Here is a 23,964-nt window from a genome sequence, read left to right on the forward strand (position 1 = left end):
GTAGACCCTATGCCTCTGGCTACACACAATACATTCGGCTCGTGTAGACTCTATGCCTATGGCTACACACACTACACTCGCCTCTGGGTTACACAGAGTCCCGGTCCCGTTAGGACAGCGGGACTAGGTACCGCAGGGCCCTAGGTCTTCATCCCTGTCTTCATTCTTCGCTGGTTACCGACTGCCCTTACGCCTGTGTGCATCCCCTTTTATAGCCCCTGCTCACGAGAGACGGAGCTGATGCGGACGTCGATGTGAGCATCGCTCCTTAGTGAACCAATCACGACGCACTCTCTCTACGATCCGTTTTCCCCAGCGCGTGTTAACACTCCTCCACCAATCACACCGCGCTGCCACCCGGTCACTCCCTCTCAGCGCGTCACCGGCCCACAGCCAATCATTACCCCGTAACCCACGACCCCGCGCTGACCCCTGATCCTCCACCGTCAGCGCGTGTCACCACATACACAGCCAATCATTACGCGCTGGCATACGATCCCTAATCCCAGCGCGTATCACCACTACACATGTCATGTGACCACTGCACTGCATGCACAAGTGACCTTGCAACACTATATTTAGAACAAGCACATGTATTAGAAGATTAAAAAATAACATAAGAGGAATACGAATTATTTTAAAGGCAATTAAATGTTTTGGTTTAGGTGCCATTGCATTCCGAGCCATTGTATCTGCGTGAAGAGCCTCGACACAGCACCGTGCGTGTGTAACAGCAGCTTTATTACGAAAGTATTTTTCACCCACGTAAAATATGTACATGACTGTGCATATGTAAAAGATGAAAATGTATTTCAAACATTGCACACGTTACACATTAACCAGGGATTTCTTCAGTTGCTCGTACACTTCTCTATCCTGTGGGCAGAAAGTATATGACATTAAACTATTACCCAGCACAGACTATACAGGTAAACAGAAGGTACACATGTTGCTGTGCATGCAACCAAAATACGAGTTCAACGCAAAAGAGCACAAGCACAGCGAACCCTCGATCTTTGGGGGGAACATCTGTGCTTGGATAAGATATCTCTCTCTGCAAACCGGCTCGACCGTGAGTTGCTGCTCCTCACTCGTCGGGGGTCATGAACTCGATTCTCAAGCGACCGGACACAAGTCAGCAAGTAAAATGATGATTTTAAACGGCAACAAAAATGGGCGCATTGCACGTCTTCACCCTAATTTTAGATGGGTAAATGATACACGCGTCACACGGACAAAATTAAATATGTTTTGTGTCATTTGCGCTTTAGTTTTGTCTGGGTTATGTCCCGCCCATTACTCCCGACAACCAGGTGAGAACCAGGTGTTTTCCAACTCATCTTTGATGATATTCCTGAGCCAGCGGTGGAAATTGCACATTCCTATACCAGGGTCAGTCTCTCCACAGAACAATCACTGTTGATTTCCAACAAAGTAATATTCACTTGATCAATTCCACAGGGAAACTATGGTGAATCAACCATTATCTTGAAAATGAACTATTATAATTGTGAGTTGAGAACTCCAGACACTTTCATCAGATAAATATAATCTTATGTAACTCCATATAAACACAATTACTTGTGTGCAAGGTAGTTTGTGTGGTCAATGGTAGAAATAAGTTTTTCACATCCAAACTGCCGCACGTGGTTAGCTGTACGATAATTATCACGGTTCGCTTTCCTGAGAGCTGTGGAGGATACACGAGTGTTGAGAAGACGCTAAAGGATCTAGAACTCAATATGGTATCATTTCACGACTGCGATATTTAATTAGTGTATGCTGAATATTAGTTTCACACCTTCAATTAGCACAGCTGGCTGCGTATGGTGGAAAAGAAGTTCAACATAAATACATTCAACATTTGGTTCCACTCTATGATGATTCATAATTCAGTTTTGTTATTTTTCAGTTAACTGGTGAATGGAAGAAACAATCCTCACAACCCAAGTAAGCGTAACACTGCCTGCAGAAACCTACGTGTCAAATTAATCAACTTCTTAGTTGACATCCAATTATTCCATCTTATCCAGCAACTGTATATTCCCATGATACAAACAGCGGCGCTTACTTCTTGAACATTGTTTTTCTCGGTGTAAAATTCAAACAAGGATGTGCAAGGGAGAAGGATGTTACCTGTTTGGAGACTGAAGGCTTCACTTTCTCAAATGCATAGTCAAAGTCTTTTCTGCTGACAATGATTTCAGTGTCTGCCTTCACCCCTGAACAAAGAAGGGAGCACAGGTTCCGTCAGGCAGGCAGCACTTGTGAACGCAGTGGTGTTCAGCGCTGTGTATACAACAACTCTCACTTGTCAACACGCAGCAGTGTTCAGCATTGTGTACAAAAATCCTTATCCAGACCACCAGTTCAAAAGAACTGAACATGTAGCCATTGTCAAAAACGGAGGATAATCACATCATCATTATTTAAAATGGCTTATTGTTACACCTTCTTGCATAACGACATTGTTGGTAGGTGTTGTCTGAATGTTTTTTTAGTTTTGAATTTGTTTAGGATTTGAAATTGGCATAAACATATGTATAAACAATAATAAATATATTTCGATTTAAAGCTTTCGTGACTGCAGGGATTCATCTTCTTGGTTCTTTCGGTAAAGTCATGAAGAACAGGTCTGTCAGAAAGACAGCGTCTTCAGAAGCTGTCTTTCTGACAGACCTGTTCTTTACCTGAGGACGGCTGCTGGCGTTGTGGCCGAAACGTCGTGAGAATTATTTTATTATGTTTTATTTTTTATTATTTTATTATTTCCATTCTACGTGACTTTACCGAAAGAACCAAGAAGAATAATAAATATACTTTTAAAAGTTACTGTATTTACTGTCCCGTACTTACCACTGCAATCTCGAAGAATCTACACGCGGTGATCTATGTACACTCTTGTTTCCATATGTATGACAAGCGCAAATTACACACACTTTTCACCGGATCACACTGTAAATTATATGGTCGTATAACTAGTTATTAGTCATGAAAAATGTATATGCGTGCAGTATTTCATTAACTTGTTTTATGTAGTGTATAATGTACTGGTATATATTTGACACTCAAATCAAGCATAACTACATTTTTATGTCACGCATATGGTACCGATCGCTGGACTGGTAAAGCCTTTGGAGCGGTTTTGCAAGTTTTTCAGGATCGGCCGAGGACCGTTGGAAAATGTTGGAAGCCGGATAAGACGATTAACTGTAACTTGGGATTTTATAACACTCCAGATCGGTAACACCAGGAGCTGTATGGTACCATGAACATGCACAACCATTTTAGTCGTTCTACTGCCGAATGATGGCCTCCTCACGAGGTGCGGGTCGTGGGTGTGATGAGACCACAACTTTATGAATGATGCCCTGACTGGTGAGCATTTTAAATTTCGTTGTACTGGTGACAATGACAATAAACGATCTATCTATCTATCTATCACGCTGCTCCTTGTTGGTTGGTGAGGGAGCAGAGACGCAAGGGCATCGAAGCACAGAGCTACACTGTATCTCACTGCCCTGCCCCCTCTGCATCTGTTCTGCAAGGCCCATCCAAGTGCTATCCAGGTTCAAAACCTTATGAGGGTCGGAGATGTGGCAAGATCGGGCGCATATGAGGTTATTTGGCCATAGGTGTGGCAACCAATATAGGATTCCAGGTTGAGGTGCAGTAGAGCGGACAGGAGTGGCCACTGCATTCCTCGTGATGGCAGGCGAGGGGTCTGGTGGATCACACACATTTGTGAAACTCCTAAACCCGCTAGGGTGCGAGGTCGCCATCTCCTGGCTTGCCAGAGTGTGGCAGTGCAGCAAGTGGGTTCATTTCCATCTCTATGGGTTTTCACCGGGTCCTCCTGTCTCCTTCCTCATGTATAAACACTTCTTAATGGAGTTTTCCAAATATCCCAATATCAGGCCATAGAGCTCAGACATTTATTGCCACCGGTTCTGGATGCCTTTTCGCTTGTCTGCTTTTCCGCATATCCAAATATACCAAAAAACTGCGTCACAATTTGTGAATCGTTAAAAGAATGATATGGGGCGAAGTGATCTAACACCGGGGGACATTTATAAATGGACATGTTTCCAAGTGATCAAAGCGATTTCCTCCTCAAATGAGTATTGAGCCAGTGCTCATCTGTATACAGCCGTGAGCCAGAGGGTGGAAATTTCTTATCCCTATGGTGGGGGCGAGTCTATCCACACCCCAACCATTGTTAACGTCCCCAAACAGTGGTGCTAATTGTATCAACCCCAGGGGGGACAATGGACCGAGTCAACGCCTAACCAGGATTTTAACTCGCAACCTTCCAATCGCGAGCCCTTCGCTCTCCCGCCGAGCGGTCATCTCACAGCCACCCACGCACCAGCCAGGAGGTGGCGCCGCAGAGCCCCAATGGCCGCCTCGCGGGTCAACGCTTGCAAGTCGGCGCCCCTGGGTGGAAGGAGTGGACCAGAATGTTATTCAACATAGTTACAGATGAATCTTTGTTTTTTCACATAAATTACATTCTTTACATTGCATTGATATTAAAAACACATCTGACACGGACAACAAAACTGGTAAAGGTTTGCAATCAAATTCTGTTCAACATCTGATTTGGCAAAAAATAGTAATCAAATGTGGAAGCATTCATGTAACTATAAGAATCATGAACAAACCAAGCTAGGTGCTTACTGGTGGTCAAGAGAATCGATGGCAGTGGGGTGATGCACTTACGAGAATCCTTCACTTCGGCTGTCTCCAGCGATGACGTTTAGATCCACATCCTTTTCCAGAGGAGGTTTAGTCCCACCCTGCACGTGGTGGAAATGCACAGCCAACAAGCAACACTCACGAGAATGCAGACACATACGACACAGCTTGTGTATTTAACCCAGGAGCTATTTATCTTTTATTTGCATATTTTGGTCTCCTGAAGGATGACATCTGGATGAAATGTGTACGTCAATAATGTCCTACTGTTCACAAACTAGTATTATTAATGCGTGTTTACCCAGAAAACCTCACCGAGTCTTCAAGTCTCTTTTAAGAGGGTCCTCCCTTCGGGGGACGATGTTGCTGCCATGTGCAATCCCAATTGAGTGATTTTCAGGTCATTTTTCAGCATTGGGCTGTTTGGTCAATACAGTTACTAGAATGCATTTTTATTTAGCTATTGGGGGAAATCAGAGAACCTGGAGGAAACCCATGCAGAACAGGGGAGAGAACATGCAAACACCACTCAGAAAGATGACCAAGTAAGGACTCAAACCTAAGCCCTTCTTGCTGTTAGGCACAAGTGTTACCACTGCACCACCCTCCCACCCACAAATACGAATGGATTAATCGTATTTGTTTTAATGTTCGTTAAGAAAGCTAAATAAACATGTGGTAGTAGTACATTACCACCAGTGTGCAAGGTCTACCAGGTTTGACGCCATGAAGTTACACATTTAGCAGACAACAGCGTGTGGGTGGGGGCGGCCTCACAGAGGGGCAATGATGCATTACAGACCCCAGGGACGGTGTAGGCTGGGATGGGATTGCAAAATGAACCATTGGTCCACCTCCCTTGGGTTAATGGGGGACAATATCAATCAGTCTTCCCCTTCTTAAACGGAACACCGCCTCGCCATGGGGGAAGATGCTCGTGCCATGCAGACCTGAGCAGCCATACTGGTCAGACAGCCATACCCGTCGGGTACTCTGACGAGATGCAAGACAATGAATTCCCTTCAACCGGCACTAATCAGCGTGGTGAAGTATAGTGAACTGCTCACCGCAGCTGCAGTGAGTGCGAGCGAGAATGAGCAGGGTACCCGTGTGAGCGTGCGCAGGATGGCGGCACGCTCGGCCATGACGGGCAGCCCCACGTACAGGGTTTTATCCAGACGGCCAGGCCGCAGCACCGCGCGGTCCAGAATGTCTGCAGACAAAACCGCACGCAAACACGGCTCAATCATGTCATGACATCACGTGAACAACTCCCACTGCTGGTTACCGATTTTGGGATCACCCGGGGTAACGCTGCAAATTCGTCATCACATGCCACGCGGGAGAAGCTTCCTAGTGCCACCGACTTCCTCGAGAAGAAGCTTGCTGCTACGCGTCATCCCAACTGAGCAATTTGCAGTTTCATACTCTTTGGGTTTTTTTAGGTAAAGTCACGTAGGTAAGAAAGAAAATATTTTATTTAATTAAATCACATTGATTTAATTTCACATTGATTTTATTTAGTTGTTTTCATTTATTTAATTAAATGTTTTACCTACGTGACTTTACCGAAAAAAACCCAAAGAGTATGAATCCTTGCAGTCACGAAAACTTCAAATCTAGAAATTTGCAGTTTGCAGGTGATTGTTACAGCATTTGGATTTTTGGCCAATACCAGTTACATTCACATGTTTAGACAAGTGATAGTATTGCAAATTCATTAATGATTATGCAATATTATTACAAATGCATGCATAAACTGCCAAAGAAGTCAGCAGGATAAGTAGATTATGCTTTATAATATAACCGAATTGTGGATGGTTTGTTTTTACAGTCGATGGTGCTAGAGTGGAATGCTCACCAGGGCGGTTGGTGGCAGCCATGATGAAGACCTGTTTACGAGCCTCAAGCCCGTCCATTTCTGTGAGCAGCTGATTCACCACTCGGACGCTCGCTCCTGACTAGAACAACAAAGATCCCCCATATAGCCTTCAACAGACTGTAGAGGCAAGTGCTGTTAGCGAGCGCCTATGGGGGCCAGCACAGCACACCAGGAGGTGGGTGGCCAGCACCACAACTGCCCGACCGACTTTGTCTCCACAATGCTGATGTTTAGACACTGTACCAGGTACTCATTTGAGGCTAAGTCGACATAGGGGAGACCCAGGACTGGTTTAGCATATATTTCACTGATATTTGCTGTCAACGGGATTCGAACTCGAGATGGTGGGGTAATATCTCATAATATATTTGTGACAAAGCGCCAACCGACACGCTGGGGCGTCCAAAAGTGTGATGATACGATTGTAGGGCAAATGCCGAGTCACGTTGTGTCACGCAGGGACAGCTGCCAATGGGCGTGCCCTTTAAAATATTTACGATGAGACGTTATGTAAGTTTCCTTATCGCGTGCCAAGCATAGAGATGCCCCAGCAGAAAGGGCGCTCCATCAAGAGTGAATATTATATTTGGTGTACAGCTACCTCTCGTTTTATGCGGGGGTTGTGTTCTTGAAAAAAGGCGCAAAATCAAAATCGCGTAAATTAAATGTAACTTTCCCAAAAGAAATAAAGGAAATGTTTGGGGTTAGGGAGAGCATGTTATCGAACCTCATTCTTACGTCTACATATTTCACTGGTTACAGTACATGTTATATTACAATACTACCATACACGTATAAACAAATAGTGAAACAAAAAAGATTTGGAGGCATCCTTGGATGTAGCTGGACATTTACCGGATGTATTGGTAAGCTAATGCGTGCACCAGGCAAAGCTCACGCGGACAAGATCTTCAAAATGGGGCGGGAAGAGATGCTGATGCTGCCCACGCTTGTTGTTGTCATACTGAACCTCAGGCATCGCGACTACATTTTTCTGCTTGACTAATGATTAGCTGGAGCACGTTATTTCAATACCATTATGCGCATGACAAAAATAAGTGTAAATTAATCTAACGCACTATTCCAAAATCGCGTTACGTAAACGGGCGTAAAACGCAATACGACTGTATTAGACAAACCCTGGTAACCGGGTGAGCGCAAGGTGCAGGAGTGCGCTCACCTCGTGGTCGGAGCGTCGCGGGCAGATGGCGTCGATTTCATCAAAAAAGATGACACACGGAGCAGAGTTGCGAGCTCGCTGGAACACCTGGCGCACGGCACGCTCGCTCTCCCCCACGTACTGCTCACATGCAACACCCGCAGCACACGCTCATTAGCAAAGCCACAATGCACAAGCCGGTGCTGTAAGGAACAATCTTGGTGATTACAGCACATGCTCAAAAGGATTGAACAGAGCAGTAAGGGTGAATGATAATCTAGCACTCACCGATTCAATACTCACACGCTCATTCGTAGTCAATTATCCCCTTATCACTCTTCTATCACTACTACTATGGTTACTGTTCTCCCGTGCACTTAACTCATTGGATCCTCCACCAGACATTCATTGTTTCGTCTCATCCACACTATGTTTAACCACAACACTGCGGGTCACAACAACACTCAATCACCACTCAGACACCCGACCATCACACTTGAGGACAATACACGTCTCTTTCTGCGTCTTGCCTCACGATGCTACACACAAGTCACACCCAGATGCTGACATGCGCATGCCCACAGCTTAGAATCTGCATCAAAACCAATGCACAACTGTGGAAAATTTCAATAATTGTGACACGTGCATTAAACTTTCGCCATAGCGACGACAAACTTGTATAAAGTCAGCTTAATATGTAGGTTTGCATCAAGTCGCTAAGTGTGTCCTTGCATATGCAATTGTACACACACCGGACCCTTCTCACTCACCATGTTGAGCAACTCTGGACCTTTAACGGATATAAAGTTGAGCCCCGATTCATTTGCAATGGCCTGAAACACACGCGCACAACACACATTGCAGAGGAACGTGAGTGCGGTGCTGCCTGTGAGGATCGTCGGGTGCCGCACACGACACAGATTTGGTCAAAATCTTACTTTTGTTAATCGTGTTACAATATAAGTATAACCCGTAAAAACAAAGTTTTTCACTCTAAATCCTTTATATGCGTGGCGGCTAGAGTCCTCTCGTCCTCTGGCTTGAGATAGCTGCCACCTATGGGTCAGATGATTGTCTGCAGTATTAAACAATTGGTAATTAAATATAATATTTTTGTCCTATAAAGTGTAAAATTTTGGAAAAATTTTTTCACGAACATTAATTGTCACGCACAACGAGTTTGTGTGGAAAATGTCAACTCGATTGGATCATGGGAAGTGGGTTAAAAAACGACCGAAAGATTTACACGGTCGTAAGCAAGCAAGCAAGCACGCAAGCAAGCACGCAAGCAAGCAAACTTAATATAAAGGATTTAAAAAGGAAAAGTATCGACTAGCTGACGTTTCAGACAAGGCCCCTTCATGCCGAAATGTCGCCTCCCATAGGACTCCATGGTTTCGACTCGCGTAAAAATGTTGATTACCAGTATGTTTAATTTATGCACGCGGGTGCCAATTTCAGCCAATCCGAGCGCTCGTAAGTGGGCTGAACATGCCTCAGCCAATCAGCAATGCCCATTTCTGAACGTTTAGACCTCGATTGGCTTTGATGCCATTGTTTTCTGTTTTGGCAGTGGAAACAGCTCTCTTGCAGGCTTGGTGATTTTTACAAATTTTTCAACTTAGAAGTGAATTCGATTAACAGTTATTTTCGTTAACAGTAGTTTTCGTGTAATGGATTATAAATGTTGACCGAGGGACTACTATATATATTTCCTATTAGGACAGTGTTATCGATGAATCTGCGGACTCTTTGTTATTTGTGCTTGTGCACCACCACTACCAATGCAGTCACCAAAAAATGTGTCACATTTGGTCAGATAATTGTGGCCTAACCCAATAAACATTCAGCTCAGAGTGTTTATGTGACGGAGGCTGTGTGCCAGGAGCAGCACACGCTGCTTGTGCTCGATGCACTGATCAGCTGGTTGTACTGAATGAGAGCCTCCATCTCACTCTCCTGAGGCTGGGTTAGAATCGGGGCTGGAGGGAAACTCGGCTCATTTCCCTCTAGGGCTGATACCATGAGTGCCACTCTGGGAAGTAAATAGCGACCGTCCTACCAGCTCAGAACCATCGATGGAGAAGCACAACCTCACATGTGTGTGACACGGAGATCATTTACTTGATAGTGAGGCCCAAAGGATAGTTGACCTCTCTTGTTCCCCACATTTTTTACCATGACCCCTGGGAGAGGCTGCCAAGACCCTGGTTGATCCTGACTGTGAATATTGGCTTCATCTGGCGTTACCTTTGCGAGCATCGTCTTGCCACAACCAGGGGGTCCGGCGAGTAGGATTCCCGCTGGGCTCGTCAAGCCAAGCACTTGGAACATCTCCGGGTGCCTGATCGGTGCCTGGAAATGCGCAGGAACACCCCCTGTACATTACCTTCCACTCGACCATAGAAACACATGACATGTGCACCACAGCCACATGGCTGGCACAGGCAGAGATGCAACATCGTGTTGGTGGCACGATGCCCCATTCACCTCCCCTCACTTGCCACTACCCGGCTCATATGCCACCCCAATTAACAAGATTTGCACAGTCCACTCTGGTACTGTGGTGGCTTTCATAAGTGGGGAGCAGGCCTTCCCTGGACAGCTGAGGCCTCAGGGTTGGTTCGCAGCACATCAACTGAAATGGAAAAGAAAAGAAGTAGACCGAAGAGGAAGATTCGAGATCAGCAGCAAGATAGGACGCAGGATAGGACACTACACCAGTCAAGAAGTCAGCACATTACACTCATCAAGAAAGCCAGGGAAGCCTGAGAAACGTGCTCGTGAGCTGAAATGGTAGAACATCACAACCTGTGAGAAAGTTTGAAACTTGGGACATTGAATCCGATGGAGCATCACGGATTATACTCTATGGTGTAATGGGAGTAAGGGAAGCAGCAGGTAGAAGTGGGGATTGTCATTCTCCACAGGACAGCAAAGTGAATGACCATGTTTGTGCCAGAGGATCAGCGGATTATTTGAGTTGGGCTACGGTTTAGACAGTGACGGTTTAGACATTGTGACGGACGTATCAGTGGTGGAAGATGATGTAAAGGAAACAACATCAAAGAGCACTTCTGCAATAGATTATAGCCCATTCAGCCACACGCATAGACACCCACACATGGGTCAACAAACAAATGCTGATACATTACTTAGAAGACGTACACAGTAAGATATCCATTGTGGCTGAGCCCCATTATGTCTAAGGCTGTATGTACGTCTGTGGCAGGGTATTTCTGTGTTTAAGCATGATATGTTTATCCTGTTTGCAGAAAGCTTTGACATTGGTTTAATGTAAGTAATGTTTGTTTTTGCTCTCTTAGTTTGCACATGTTCTGCCTGCAATGTGCTGTGACTGCCACCACTACCAACGGTCTTTGTAAAAAGCTGCTTAGCTCAATGGGGCCTCACTGGCTGAATAAAGTCCGAGTCTGAGATATCGGGCTAGTAATAGTACCAGAATGGCCAAGCTTAATTCTTCTCGGATGGCCTCCAGCGCCCCAATGTCGTCCCACGTCACGTCGGGCACGGTGGCGAAGCCCTCGCGCTTGGCCGACGGCTGCACGCAGGAGAGCGCCACCTCGAAGTCGCACGTCTCGAGGAAGAGGCAGTGCAGGACCTCTGGGGGCAAGGGGCTGGGGTCGCGCAGCCAGCGCAGGGCGCGCTCCAACTCGCTCGCCTGCAGGTGGCAGTCACGCAGAGAGAAACACAAGGGCACTGCTGCTGTCAGCAATAATAATAATAGACAAGGTTTTCACAGCCAATGTCATGATTCATAACAGAGTAAAAGTACTTCGATCGAGCCGATAGCCATGAATTAAGTGCGGCTAAAAACACATGATTAATAAACATTTATAAGATTGCAAACACTTCGTTTTAAGCTTGAGTAAACATAATGCTATCATACTCTTTGGATCTTTCGGTAAAGTCACGTAGGTAGAAATAAAATAAAACAAATCACGACGTTTTAATCGCCACACAAGCAATCTTCATCAGGTGGAACAACCACAGCAAAAAAATGCTGAAGTAGGCGAGAGAGCTGCCGTGGCAAGAGGTTATATAGGTAAGACAGGGGGAGGCAAGGGGGGAGGCAAGGGGGGAGGCAAGGGGGGAGGCAAGGGGGGAGGCAAGGGGGGAGGCAAGGGGGGAGGCAAGGGGGGAGGCAAGGGGGGAGGCAAGGGGGGAGGCAAGGAGGAAGAGAGAGGGGGGGGAGGTGTGAGGTAGGTGAAGGAGGGGGCTGCATGAGCGCTAGGGGGAGAGAGGACGTGAGGCTGGGGGGGAAGTGGGCGGGGTTAGAAGTGGGAAGCTGAGTGTGGGACACGGGGGGGGGGGGGAATAAAAAGGTGCAAGGAAACCGGCAGGTACGATGGAAACAACCACAACCAGTTAAGGCATTACCTATATAACCTCTTGCCACGGCAGCTCTCTCGCCTACTTCAGTATTTTCTTGCTTTGGTTGTTCCACCTGATGAAGGTTGCGTGTGTTGCGATCGAAACGTCGTGATTTGTTTTATTTTATTTCTACCTACGTGACTTTACCGAAACAACCAAAGAGTATGGATTCCTGCAGTCACGAAAGCTTCAAATCAAGAACGCTATCATAATACAGGCTAGCATATTCATGAGAAATTATAATAAACAATCCATAAACCATTAAATATTGGTTCAGAGAAAATAAATTAATATATTCACATTAGTTAATATATAGTTTAAATCTGATAGGTTGTTCCTGTGAGGTCATGATGTCACGCATCTTATTGTACTAAATAATGACGATAAAAGTGCACCACCAACCACCTCACCTCGTCACTTGTTGCCTTTCTCTTCGCGGAGGGCAGCTGGTTACGTAAGGTTTCCAGGCCTTGTGCTTTGGCTGGGTCAGGCTCAACGGCAGGGTTTTGTGTGGGAGCCATGTCTTCTCCACCATTATCTATTGATCCTCCCAAGTTACCGTCGACAGCATGCAAGGCCCGATTGACCGCAGAAGCGGCGGCCTCGCGGCACAGTGACATAAGGTCGGCGCCTACATATCCCGGGGTCAGCCGGGCCAGGCGCTTAAAATTGAACTCCTCTTTGAGCCGCAAGCCCCGGCACAGCACGAGCAGGATGCTGCAAGACAGCACGGCACACGGTGGCTCCTATGCTCCACACAGCGCGGTGTAACGCAAAGGGTAGGAACGTTACAGCCTAACCAATAGAACGACACACAATTGAAACATTCTTCCGTAATGCAACAAACCGAGCAAGCACACGTGGAATGCAAACACACGTGGAATGAGAGCATTAGGGATCTACACATCAATGCCCAAACATGATTGCACCTCCTGGCTTTAATATTCCTCAAAGACACGCGCGTGACCATCAACCGTATCAGAACATCAACAGGCACCGCGCGTGCAACACTCACACACACACGCACACACACACACGCACACACGCACCGCGCGTGCAACGCACGCACACACACACACACGCACCGCGCGTGCAACACACACACACACGTACACACGCACCGCGCGTACAACACACACACACACGTTTTACCGTTCATTACCGTTCTCGCGCACTCTCGTCGGGGATGCCGAGGCAGATCTCGCGGTCAAAGCGGCCGGCGCGGCGCAGCGCAGGGTCGAGCGCGTCCGGCCGGTTAGTGGCACCGATGCACAGCACGGCGCCACCGCCGTGCAGCCCTGCGCATAACAACCACCGGCACCGCCACAAAGTCACGTGCCACGGACAATAGATTGAACTTCAACTTCTTACATAAAAATGCCGTTGAGTTATTTGGCTGAGAAATATTCCGTTACTCAGCCTGGGAACATCCAGTTACATAAATAATTGAATAAGGTTAATAAGGTTATGTTGTATTGCCTGGCAACAAAGCACGTTTATTATTATTATTCTTCACTTTAGCTCGCGCTCAATACACAGACTTCACCATTCCCTGTCCCATATACCCCATGCAACCGCCAGCATAATCCCTCCCCGCAGCACCCCCACCCCCCAGGGTCACCGTCCATGCAAGTGAGCAGCTGGGCCACCAGGCGCCGCTCCATGTCCTTGGACGCCATCTCCCTCTTGGGAGTGATGGCATCGATCTCGTCAAGGAAGAGCACGCACGGTGCACTCTCCTATCACATAAAGACTGAGATTAGCTAATTAGCACAAGAACATGTGTGGAGGTAGGTTTTTATTGCTTATGCTTGTGCACCTAGGAAAGCCTAATAGAGTCTCAAGATTATTCTTAGGGGAGTCCTGCCAAATTATTGCAGGACCCACCTGAATAATCCCTGTTGAGTAAAGTGCAGGTAATATTCAACATTGGAGTGCTTGGCCAATTAGTTTCATTGATCCATGTTTGTTTTTCGGTTAGACCACGTGGTAGTAATGTCAACATTCTTGTCATCAACCCTACACCACCCGACAAGATCGTCACATTTACAAAGATATGATTTATACAATCAAATTTATTCATCAAACTCTGACAAATAAAGTTCCTGTTCACCGGTAGCTAAAGAACGATCATGAGTGAATTCAACATTAACGTACGACAACGTTTCGTTCAAACTGCTTTTAACTTCTTCAGGTAGTTCACCCAGAAGACTATTTAGGGGTGAAATATAAAAGCTACTTCATCGCTTAACCCAAAAATAAATATGGATTCTATCGTATTGGCTACGACACATTATATCCATACACTCGCAACATCCGTCCTGTAACCACCGTTACATTCTGCGACCATTTCACCCCAGTAGTGTAAACCCCGCTCACGACTCACCGAAGCCACCTGAAAAAGTTCCCTGAGTTTTTGCTCCGACTCCCCCGAGACTCCTGACACAACCTCAGGTCCCGCTACCTGAATCAGCGGCACGTCCAGCTCCTACAGACAGGCAAGAGGAGAACTACATTAAATGCACCCATACACGCCCCAGACACACCCATATGCATGTATATATGTTGAAGTTTTTTCACACTGTAGGTAGCCAAGTGCTAATCGGAGGTGCGGGGGAAGGAGTGAAATAAGTTCAACATATGTACAAGGACAAACTAAACACAAAAAGTAATTCAACAACAACAGCTGCCATTCGCCACAAAGTGGTGGTGATGTCACCACGGCACATTGTGCCAGACTAGGTGCACTTCGAGGCCATGTGAAGTGTCAAAGGCTTGCGAGCAGGAGGTCACAGGACAGGCCCAGGTGACATGAGTTGACCGAGATGACTGGTCCTCCGATTAGCACAATTGGCTATCATTTCAGTCCTCCGATTAGCACAAATGGCTACATACGGTGCGAAATAAGCTTAACATACAATACATAGAGGCACCACCGCACACACATTTCTCCCCCATACACCACCCCCCTAACTCCATTCACCACACACACCCCCATACACCACCCACTCCCCCAGTGCGTCGTGAATGCACCGTGCACACCCACCCCAGCGATTGCCTGAGCCAGCAGCGTCTTCCCACAGCCTGGGGGGCCATGCAGCAGGATCCCACGAGGGGGGCTCACACCCAGGTGCGTCCATACTTCACCATGCCGCATGTGCATCAGCTGTTTACACAACTCCTGTGAACAGGCAGAGAGCCGTGTGTCATGATGCTAAACACACATCACAATGAGCGGCGATGGATCATGCAGATAGCATTGCGTGCGAGATTCCCATCCGGTAAGGCAACGCCATGGCAATACAGCAAATGGGCACAGACATGCCCGTGCAAGCTTAGGATTCTACCCTGGATCATTTCAGGAGGAATCATGATTTTCTTCTATGGGTGATTCCAATGTTAAATACCCATTCATTTGAATGAGATTAAAAAACAAATACAGTAAAACCTTGGATTGCGAGCATAATTCATTCCGGAATGTGTTCGTAATCCAAAGTACTCGTATATCAAAGCGAATTTCCCCATAAGAAATAATGGAAACTCAGATGATTCGTTCCACTACCCAAAAATACTGTATTCATATAAAAAATGATTAATACAAAATACCTTTTTATATTTTTATTATTTAAATGTAATATAAAGTAATCAAATGTATTAATTACATTTAATCGTGGCTGGTGTGAGGGAGACGAGAGAGAGGAGAGGAGGGTTATTGTGTAGGACGACTTTCACTTGCAGTACAGTTACTAAAGAACAGTCACCACACCTGGACACAAAATAAAAAAATGCTTTACGCACACGCTCGAGGTCACAACACTATAGTAAACAGTGTACGCTCGCACGGATGTTGACTATACGAGTGAGGCACGCCGACGGGGACGGAGCATGGGAGACAATTACCCACAATCCCGCAGCGAGAGAGAGAAGAACCGTTGGCTCAGTTGTGATCACGTGACGCTCAGCAGACAAAGCGTATACTGTACGTACTACAGCACTCGTATTGCAAGACCTCGCTCGTTTATCAAATTAATATTTATTTAAAAAAATTGCTCGTCTTGAAAAACACTCGCAGACCAAGTTACTCGCAATCCAAGGTTTTACTGTACTGCCATTGAAGATGCATGAAATAGAATGATTTTCTATTATGGTAATCCCACCTGGCCAGAAAGGTGATTCAGTCCAATACACAGTCATAATCACCACTGAAATGCATTGCCAATTCCTTGAGGGCAAAATTTGTCTGCCCCATGGACACGCAAAATTATAGACCAGGAGTTAGCAACCTCGGCTCTGGAGCCGCATGCGGCTCTTTAAGGACGGCTTCATGACATTATTCACATACATTGCAGCTCTTGAAATAAAGTTTTTTACCGAATAAAAAATATGGCTCTTCTTGTTTTTGGTTGGCGACTCCGCTATAGAGCTACACAAACACGTGGGCTATGGAACATCTCTAAACACAATGAACGTAAAATGACCATCTCCTCGCAGACAGATGCTCACCAGCAGCATGCTCTCATTTCCTCCAACATCTGCAAACTTTAAGGTCGAGGTTTGCAGTCTGGCGAACCCTGGGGCACAGAAACGCACGGTTAGAAGACACCACGCAAGTGGCCAAAATATCCCAGAATGCATCACAAGCAATGGACAATGAAATTGTCTGCTCTAAGTGAGCGCTGATGTTATATTTTACCCGATTTCGCCAATAACGTTTTCTTGATTTCTTCATCCACATCTCCATCTTGCGTTGATTTAGGTTTTAAATTCTTATTTGAATTCGATTTTAACTTCTTGTTATTATTTGTCAATGCCTGTGCCTGTAAAGCAGAAATATTGCTCAATAGTTAATGCCATTATAACACTGCAGTGACATATTTGCACAGCACTTACATTTTAAATCCTCACATTACGAGAAACTTTGGTTCACATTATTGTTGCAAGATTATCCTGCATGCGTTTTTGCATATGCACACGCATTTGACTCTCATTTTATTGAAATTATTATCAAACATTGTACAACCTGTCCACCATGTGAATTATAGGAAAACTTTACCGCAAATGTGGAAAGTAGAGGTGCCACAGAGGGGTTGCCCACAATTGCACAATGCGCGCCACACTGCAGGCAATGTGCGCGCCATGCTGCAGGCAATGTGCACGCCACGCTGCAGGCAATGTGCACGCCATGCTGCAGGCAATGTGCACGCCACGCTGCAGGCAATGTGCACGCCATGCTGCAGGCAATGTGCACGCCATGCTGCAGGCAATGTGCACGCCATGCTGCGTGCATCACATCCGCCACGTTTGCTCAACGCTTTTGAGTTTGGTGGTCACACAGTTATTTGGAGCTGGTGGTCTAGATAAGGCCAAGAGCTTTGGAACTTGCAATGCTGCACATCTTTGCGTGTTGTTTAATCTATGCGTTTCCAGCTTGCTTGTAATGGGTTCTCTCCCCATTCACAGATGTGACGTACGCGAGGGTGAAACGTATTATCGTGGCAGTGCGATTGAGAAGGCATGGGTGCACCTGAACGGGGTCCCTCCACAAGCTCCTCTGCCCGGCGCCGTCATGCTTGGGAGTGCTCGCGCTGCCCGGGGCCAAGCCGGGAGCAGGTACAGCAGCGAGAGGCCCCTCGTTGTCTGTTGCACGAGTGTTCCTTTCTTCAGGCCTCGCATCCTTCCGGTGGTGGCCGTGCTCGCTCGACGACGGTGCCGTTTGCTCTCCAGCCACCGGGATCACAAACCTCGCCTTGGGCTGCTGGCATTGCGCCGCCACCGAGCCAGTCGACGAAGGAGGCTGCTCCTCAGCTGCCTGCATGAGTGGGGGCCGCGCCGATGTGCTCGGCCTTCCCTCCACGGCCATCGCATCTCCCCTAGCCACTGCCCCCTCCAAGCTGCCTGTGGGCCTACTCCCCCCTTGTCTGTACAAATCCATCAGAGATCGATTCATCAAGTTCACCTCCTGTAAACATGAGAAAGCAATATTATACAAAGAGAAGTATTATTTCATGTGATTATGTAGAATTTCACCCGAACATATAATCCCTCCGCCGTAACTTAGCACAAAATGCGGCACAACAAATGCAAGAAGCTTAAGATTCTGCTGGCAGGTTTCAGTTTTTGGTCCCGTTGTTGTAGCCCCAACAACTACAGTGAGTGCAGGGTGTGGCAATGCCAAGTACCGGGTAAGGGAACTCATGTACGCTGTCAGCACCATCCCAGCTGCTGCTGCTGCTACTGCTGCTGCTCGACTCACACCTGTGACAAAGCATGGGAAGCACAATAAATGCACTGAAGGTATTCTAATAAAATATACGCGACGCTCACAAAATCAAGCAGCACACCAGGTGTTTAAAATAAAGCATGTTTGCAAAGTGGGGCGTACAGGTGGCACATCTGCCAGTCATTTCATTCAGTTAACCCATAACACCAGAATTTGTCCTCTGACCTGCCAGTGAGCATTCGACATGTCACGTAAAAGCCTCAAGGTTCGCATAGCTTGGCACAAGCCCGGTGGTGATGTGACCAACACTTATGCATGTGTAGGGAGTCCAACTGAGTCGCAGACGTTATCTTGGGATCAACACTAATTATTCAATAAATCAACATAACATTAACATAACAAATCTACACTTGGGTGTTGAATGCCCATCTCACCACGCTACGGGAGAACTAGACACGGTTCGCTATCCTGGACCAGACCACAAGCTGGGTCCCGGACCACGTGGCTAGAGGCTCCTTTTACCCGACGTGGATCTTCTTCACCAGCAACACGAAGAACTCCGAGCCCCTCACGGGGCCCCCGTTATATCAGCCTGGGCTGGGGCTGGCTCCGCCTCTCGCCCCGACTACCTTCTAGATCTCTCGAGCTCTTTCCCAAAGGCTCCCTGAGAGCTCTTTTAGACCACGTGACCACCCAGTGGCCCCCTTCCACCAGTGGCCCCCCCCTCCAAAATCATCCGGTCACGTGTCGGCAGGTCAACCGGCGTATCATGCCCCAACGTAACCCTGGCTGGCTGACACTCCCTCTCACTCCCTCACCCGGAGCCCGAACCGCACACTGTACGCGGTGCCTCCGCGCTGACCAGCGCTTACCCAAGCCCCGCTAGGGCTGGTACTATGCCCAGTACGCGGGCTACACGGAATGCCAACACATTATCTGCCGTGGCATCGTAAGCCTGGCACCACACAATGACAATCACAGTCCCTACACGTGTGACAAAATTGCAAACAAGTATTCCATTGCAAGGGATTATCTAGGTCAAATATTTTTTAATGTACATTTAAAATGCGAAGTTGCAGCACATGTGCACTGGATTGAGGAAAGCGAGACTTGGGGCGCGTGCCACGTGCGAGGTCATGGGGACGCGTGCAAGGTCGTGAGGATGCATGCGAGGTCGTGGGGGGTGCATGCGAGGTCGTGGGGGTGCACGCGAGGTGGTGTGGGAGGACCAGGGAACCGCTCGCCCAGTAGCACGTACCCCGCACCACTCTCCTTGAACCGCTTCGCCACGTGCCTCTGCTCCAGCTGACTCAGTTCTTCCGCCTCTTCTCTGTCCTCCCTGCCGATGGCTCGTAACACTAGCGCCACACAGCACCCACGCACACATACTACATTGACAACCCTCTCACAGGGAACAGTGGAATAGATGCAACACCTTCTCTCATCACACTTACCACACAAATATCCAAGGAAAATTGCAGGAGTGTGCAGTTTAGCTCTATGGATCCAGATAAATCACCTTTATTTAACCAATTAACAGCCCCTTGAGACTAAATGTCTCTCTTCAATGGACACCAGGGTCAAATAATGTAGATCTAGTCAAGTGCCACCATCTTAAGTGGCCTCATTATTATCATTTATACAAACATCAATACAACCAACCACATCAACACTATCCACATGATTATTCCCATCATTAATATTATTCCACCATCATTAGATCGAACTCCATCGTATGTGATTTATTGACATCATGGACAGGATAATAACATTGGCGTTGAGCGGCTCACAACCACCTTGATGAGAGTAAATCAGTCTCAGCGTTGGCTCAAGTGAAGCATGACACTTGAGTCAGAGCCAAGGTGCAACTAAGATCCCAGCACCCACCATTTTCCACCTGTATGCGAAATGCTGTCCGTTTCCGTCTCCCATAGTCGTTCCTAGAGCACCGAGATGACATCATTTGCACAAGGTAAGATTTAACAACTTAAGAAACACCTTTTTACAAAAACACTCAAACTAATTTTGCTACCACTGCATTCCAGATCAAGTTGTAAAGTTAACTGATTATATTATAACATGATTACTGAAATTATTTAAAATAATAGGTTTTAACCTTTCTAGCAATAAAACAGGTGTTAAGATATTCAAACACCAAATACATAGATACCTTTTTGAAAGCATCAAGTCTGCATTAACCACACATGCTCGTGGAAAAACACGCAATCAAACACGCTCTGATAATTAAGTAAATACGCAATGTCTCTGAAACTGATTGGCCTACACCAGAGACAGCCTTCTTTATCGCCTTGTCTCACCACCAGTGTAGGACCAGAGAACGCCAAAAGGGAACAGTACAAAGCCAATGCAAGTGTAATGACAGGATGACACCTGCCGGCATGTAGGGGTAATTACGGTCATGGCTGCATTACATAATGCCTTATTATAAGGGGGGCGTATCTGTGGTAAAGGTGAAGGGCAGAGTCAGTCGAGAAGCTCTGGGAACCAGTTCTGGAAAGGGGGCGTGGCCAGAGGAGGCGCTTGGCCGCGCCGGGCAGATATCAGGGGGACCGAGCCAGAGGTTCGGGACTGTTCTGCGGGTCCTGGCTGCGTCGCTGCTCGCCGTCATCTCTTTGTCTTTGACCATGTGGCTGTTCTTCTGCAAGACATTCTCGGTCGCCGCCGCTACACTCGTCGAACAGCTAGCGTGGTGTATGACGGAGATGGGCTGCGTGTTAGGATCAACATGTGTAGCTGCGTTACGAAGTGTATCGCCCCGTGTGCTCTTACTAAATAAGAAGCCTTCTACTCGACGTGTCTCGGAAGTCGCTCACTACACAAGTATCAGAACACTTATAGCTCGGGTTGAGCAGTCATATCTATGGGACCTTTTTGCCAATATCCAAAATTATGACAAATAAGGGTTTTACCCTTTCTGGCAATAAAACAGCTGTTAAGATGTTCATACACAAAACAGATACCCTTTCAATGCATCGCGTCTGCATTGGGTGAATTTCTACATTACTATATAAGACAAGCGTACCCGTGGCAGGAATCGTGACTCAAACTCGCGATCAAATGTGGATGGCCGTCACAGGGGGGACCACGCTCACAGCTACCACAGGGACCGAGACTCACCGGTACTGCGTCTGCAGATCTGTGGCGATCACCTCCGGGCTCACGTGGTGACTTGTCTGAGTGAGGTACTGGGGGAGACCGACAACAACCACCATTCGCAACGAGGTGGCGGTGATGCTACCACGGTGATTGTGCCAGGCTAGGTGCACCTTGATGTGTTTCCGAAAGGATGTTTGTTTGATATTCCAGAATGGTTTAAGACGTATTTATGTTGTTAATCGTGTGTAGTAGTTAGCGTAGTAGTGTGTAGTACTATATAGTGTATTAGTGTGGAGCATATCGTGAGTCGTGTGTAGTAGTGTATAGTATAGTAGTGAGTAGTATAACTCATACTCTTTGGTTCTTTCGGTAAAGTCACGTAGGTAGAAAAATAATAGATCACAACGTTTCGATCGCAACACAAGCAATCGTCATCAGGTGGGAAAACCGCAGCAAGAAAAAAACTGCTGAAGTAGGCGAGAGATCTGTCGTGGCATGAGGTTATATAGTAGTGTATAGTGTAGTGTATAGTGTAGTGTATAGTAGGCCTCGGCAGTAGGGGGGGAGAGAGAAGGGGGGGAGGGGGCGGGGCAGAAAGTGGACCCCGCAGCAGCACCCGGGTCACTGGAGTAGAGATCGGAGAAAGATGCACAGAGAGAGAGAGAGAAAGACACACAGAGTCGGAAATAACAGCTGACATAGGCAGGTAGGATGGAAACAGTCAGTTAAGATTTTACCTGGTTAATAACGTCCTTCCAATGATTGCTTAGTTTGTACCCATCTTCTCGGTTGAAGTTGTGTCTGTGTTTATATATCTGGATGGCTTCATGAACAAATCTCTGATAATAGCCGGTAGGTTTGCAGAGTACCTTCGTATTGAAAAGTCAATTTCCTGTGTGCCCACTGCGTTAACACAATGATCAGCCACGGCAGAGGTATTGGTCCTACCGTGTTTCAGATCTGCATTGTGTTCGTGAACGCGGTCCGAGACGTCGCTTCGTTTCCCCAATGTAACTGCTGCCGCAGCCACAACTCAGTTTGTAGACACCCGGGTATTGCATATCAGGAATCACATCCTTTACAGATGGGATTAAATCACGGATTTTGTGTACTGTGTTGAAATGAACCTGGATCTTGTGTTTGTTTTGATTTTGGAAATCTTTTTGGCAACCCCTGCTATGTATGGCAAAGTGAGGGTATTGGTTGGAGCCTCAGATGGTTGTCTCCCCGTGGCTGGGGAGACAGCTTTGCGGATTGTACGGTCAGAATATCCGTTCATCCTGAGGGCTTGGTGTACGTGCTCCAGCTCACTGGCTAGGTGATGCTGGTCAGAGATGCAACGGGCCCCATGGTGTAGTGTTTTGATGAGATAATTTTTCTGGCCTGGATGGTGGTGGGAGACAGGCTTTAGATAGGCATCCGTGTGGGTGGCTTTCCTATAGACAGTGTCCCAACGAGCCATCAGGTCTCTCCTCGGTCAAAACATCCAGGAATGGTAGCTTGCCATCCTTTTCCACTTCCATGGTGCATTTGATAGATGGGTGTATGGAATTGATGTGGTTGAGAAATTGGTTCAGTGCTGGCAGGCCATGTGGCCAGATGACGAACGTGTCATCTACGTACCTCTTCCACAAGGAAGGACGTAGGGTGGATGTCTGGATGGCATCCGTCTCAAATTTCTCCACGAAAACATTTGCTACCACTGGCGATAAGGGAGAACCCATTGGGGTACCCTCATTTTGTTTGTAGAATGTACAATTCCAGGTGAAGTGTTGGTAAGGCAGTGCCTTACCAAAGTTGGTACATCTGTATTCAGTCCCTGTTGGACCAAGTCTTCAATGATTGCAATGGTATCAGGTACACCTAGCTGAACAGGGAGACTACATCGAAACTGACTGTAAATCATCTTGAGGCAGTGAGATGTCCTAGAGAAACCAAGTGAGCTGAGTTGAGTGCAGCTGAGGTGGTCTTGCCCGTGAAAGGAAGCAGGCTCTCAGACAGAAACCGGGCCAGTTTGTAGGTGGGTGAGTTAATGGTGGATAACTCATTTCTTTGGAAATGATTTTGTTTAGCTTATCCTTCCTCCGCTTAGCACTGTTGGCTACGTACGGTGCGAAAGAAGTTCAACAAACTGTACATCGTGCAGTAGTGAGCATAATACATTGTAGCAGTGTATAGTACTGTCTAGTGTACAGTAGTTGTGTCGTGCAGAAGTGTGTTGTGCTGTTGAGCAGTGGGAGTCTCACGGCGCGTACGCGGTGCGCGAGGCCGCGCTCCACCCCCGATCCGCGTGCCCCGCGCATCCCCTCCTCCTCGTCTCCCTGCTCCTCGTCTCCCTCCTCCTCGTCTCCCTCCTCCTCGTCTCCCTCCTCCTCCTCGTCTCCCTCCTCCTCCTCCTCGTCTCCCTCCTCCTCCTCCTCGTCTCCCTCCTCCTCCTGGCCTCCTCCTGGACGCCTCGTCTCCCTCCTCCTGGACGCCTCGTCTCCGCTCCAC

The 23,964-nt window shown here is 47.2% G+C and overlaps 1 protein-coding gene across 1 annotated transcript; it reads right to left on the reverse strand.

Moving 5' to 3' along the window:
* Nucleotides 1-611: 611 nt before the first annotated feature.
* NVL (nuclear VCP like) lies at nt 612-23,895 on the reverse strand. Its single transcript, XM_061549685.1, has 23 exons — nt 23,718-23,895; nt 21,493-21,560; nt 20,242-20,294; nt 19,613-19,712; nt 18,314-18,389; nt 17,659-18,093; nt 16,828-16,951; nt 16,638-16,705; nt 15,181-15,315; nt 14,521-14,622; nt 13,756-13,873; nt 13,297-13,432; nt 12,545-12,851; nt 11,200-11,421; nt 9,990-10,094; nt 8,510-8,572; nt 7,761-7,880; nt 6,560-6,659; nt 5,805-5,911; nt 4,723-4,799; nt 4,370-4,437; nt 2,137-2,222; nt 612-876 (listed from the first exon to the last, which is right to left on the reverse strand). The coding sequence occupies exons 1-23, from the start codon at nt 23,772-23,774 to the stop codon at nt 829-831; spliced, it is 2,775 nt and encodes a 924-aa protein (XP_061405669.1). The 5' UTR covers nt 23,775-23,895; the 3' UTR covers nt 612-828.
* Nucleotides 23,896-23,964: the final 69 nt, after the last annotated feature.

Source organism: Lethenteron reissneri, chromosome 11 (assembly GCF_015708825.2).
Source record: "Lethenteron reissneri isolate LAM-NWPU_2019-01 chromosome 11, ASM1570882v1, whole genome shotgun sequence".
NCBI classification, from domain to species: Eukaryota; Metazoa; Chordata; class Hyperoartia; order Petromyzontiformes; family Petromyzontidae; genus Lethenteron; species Lethenteron reissneri.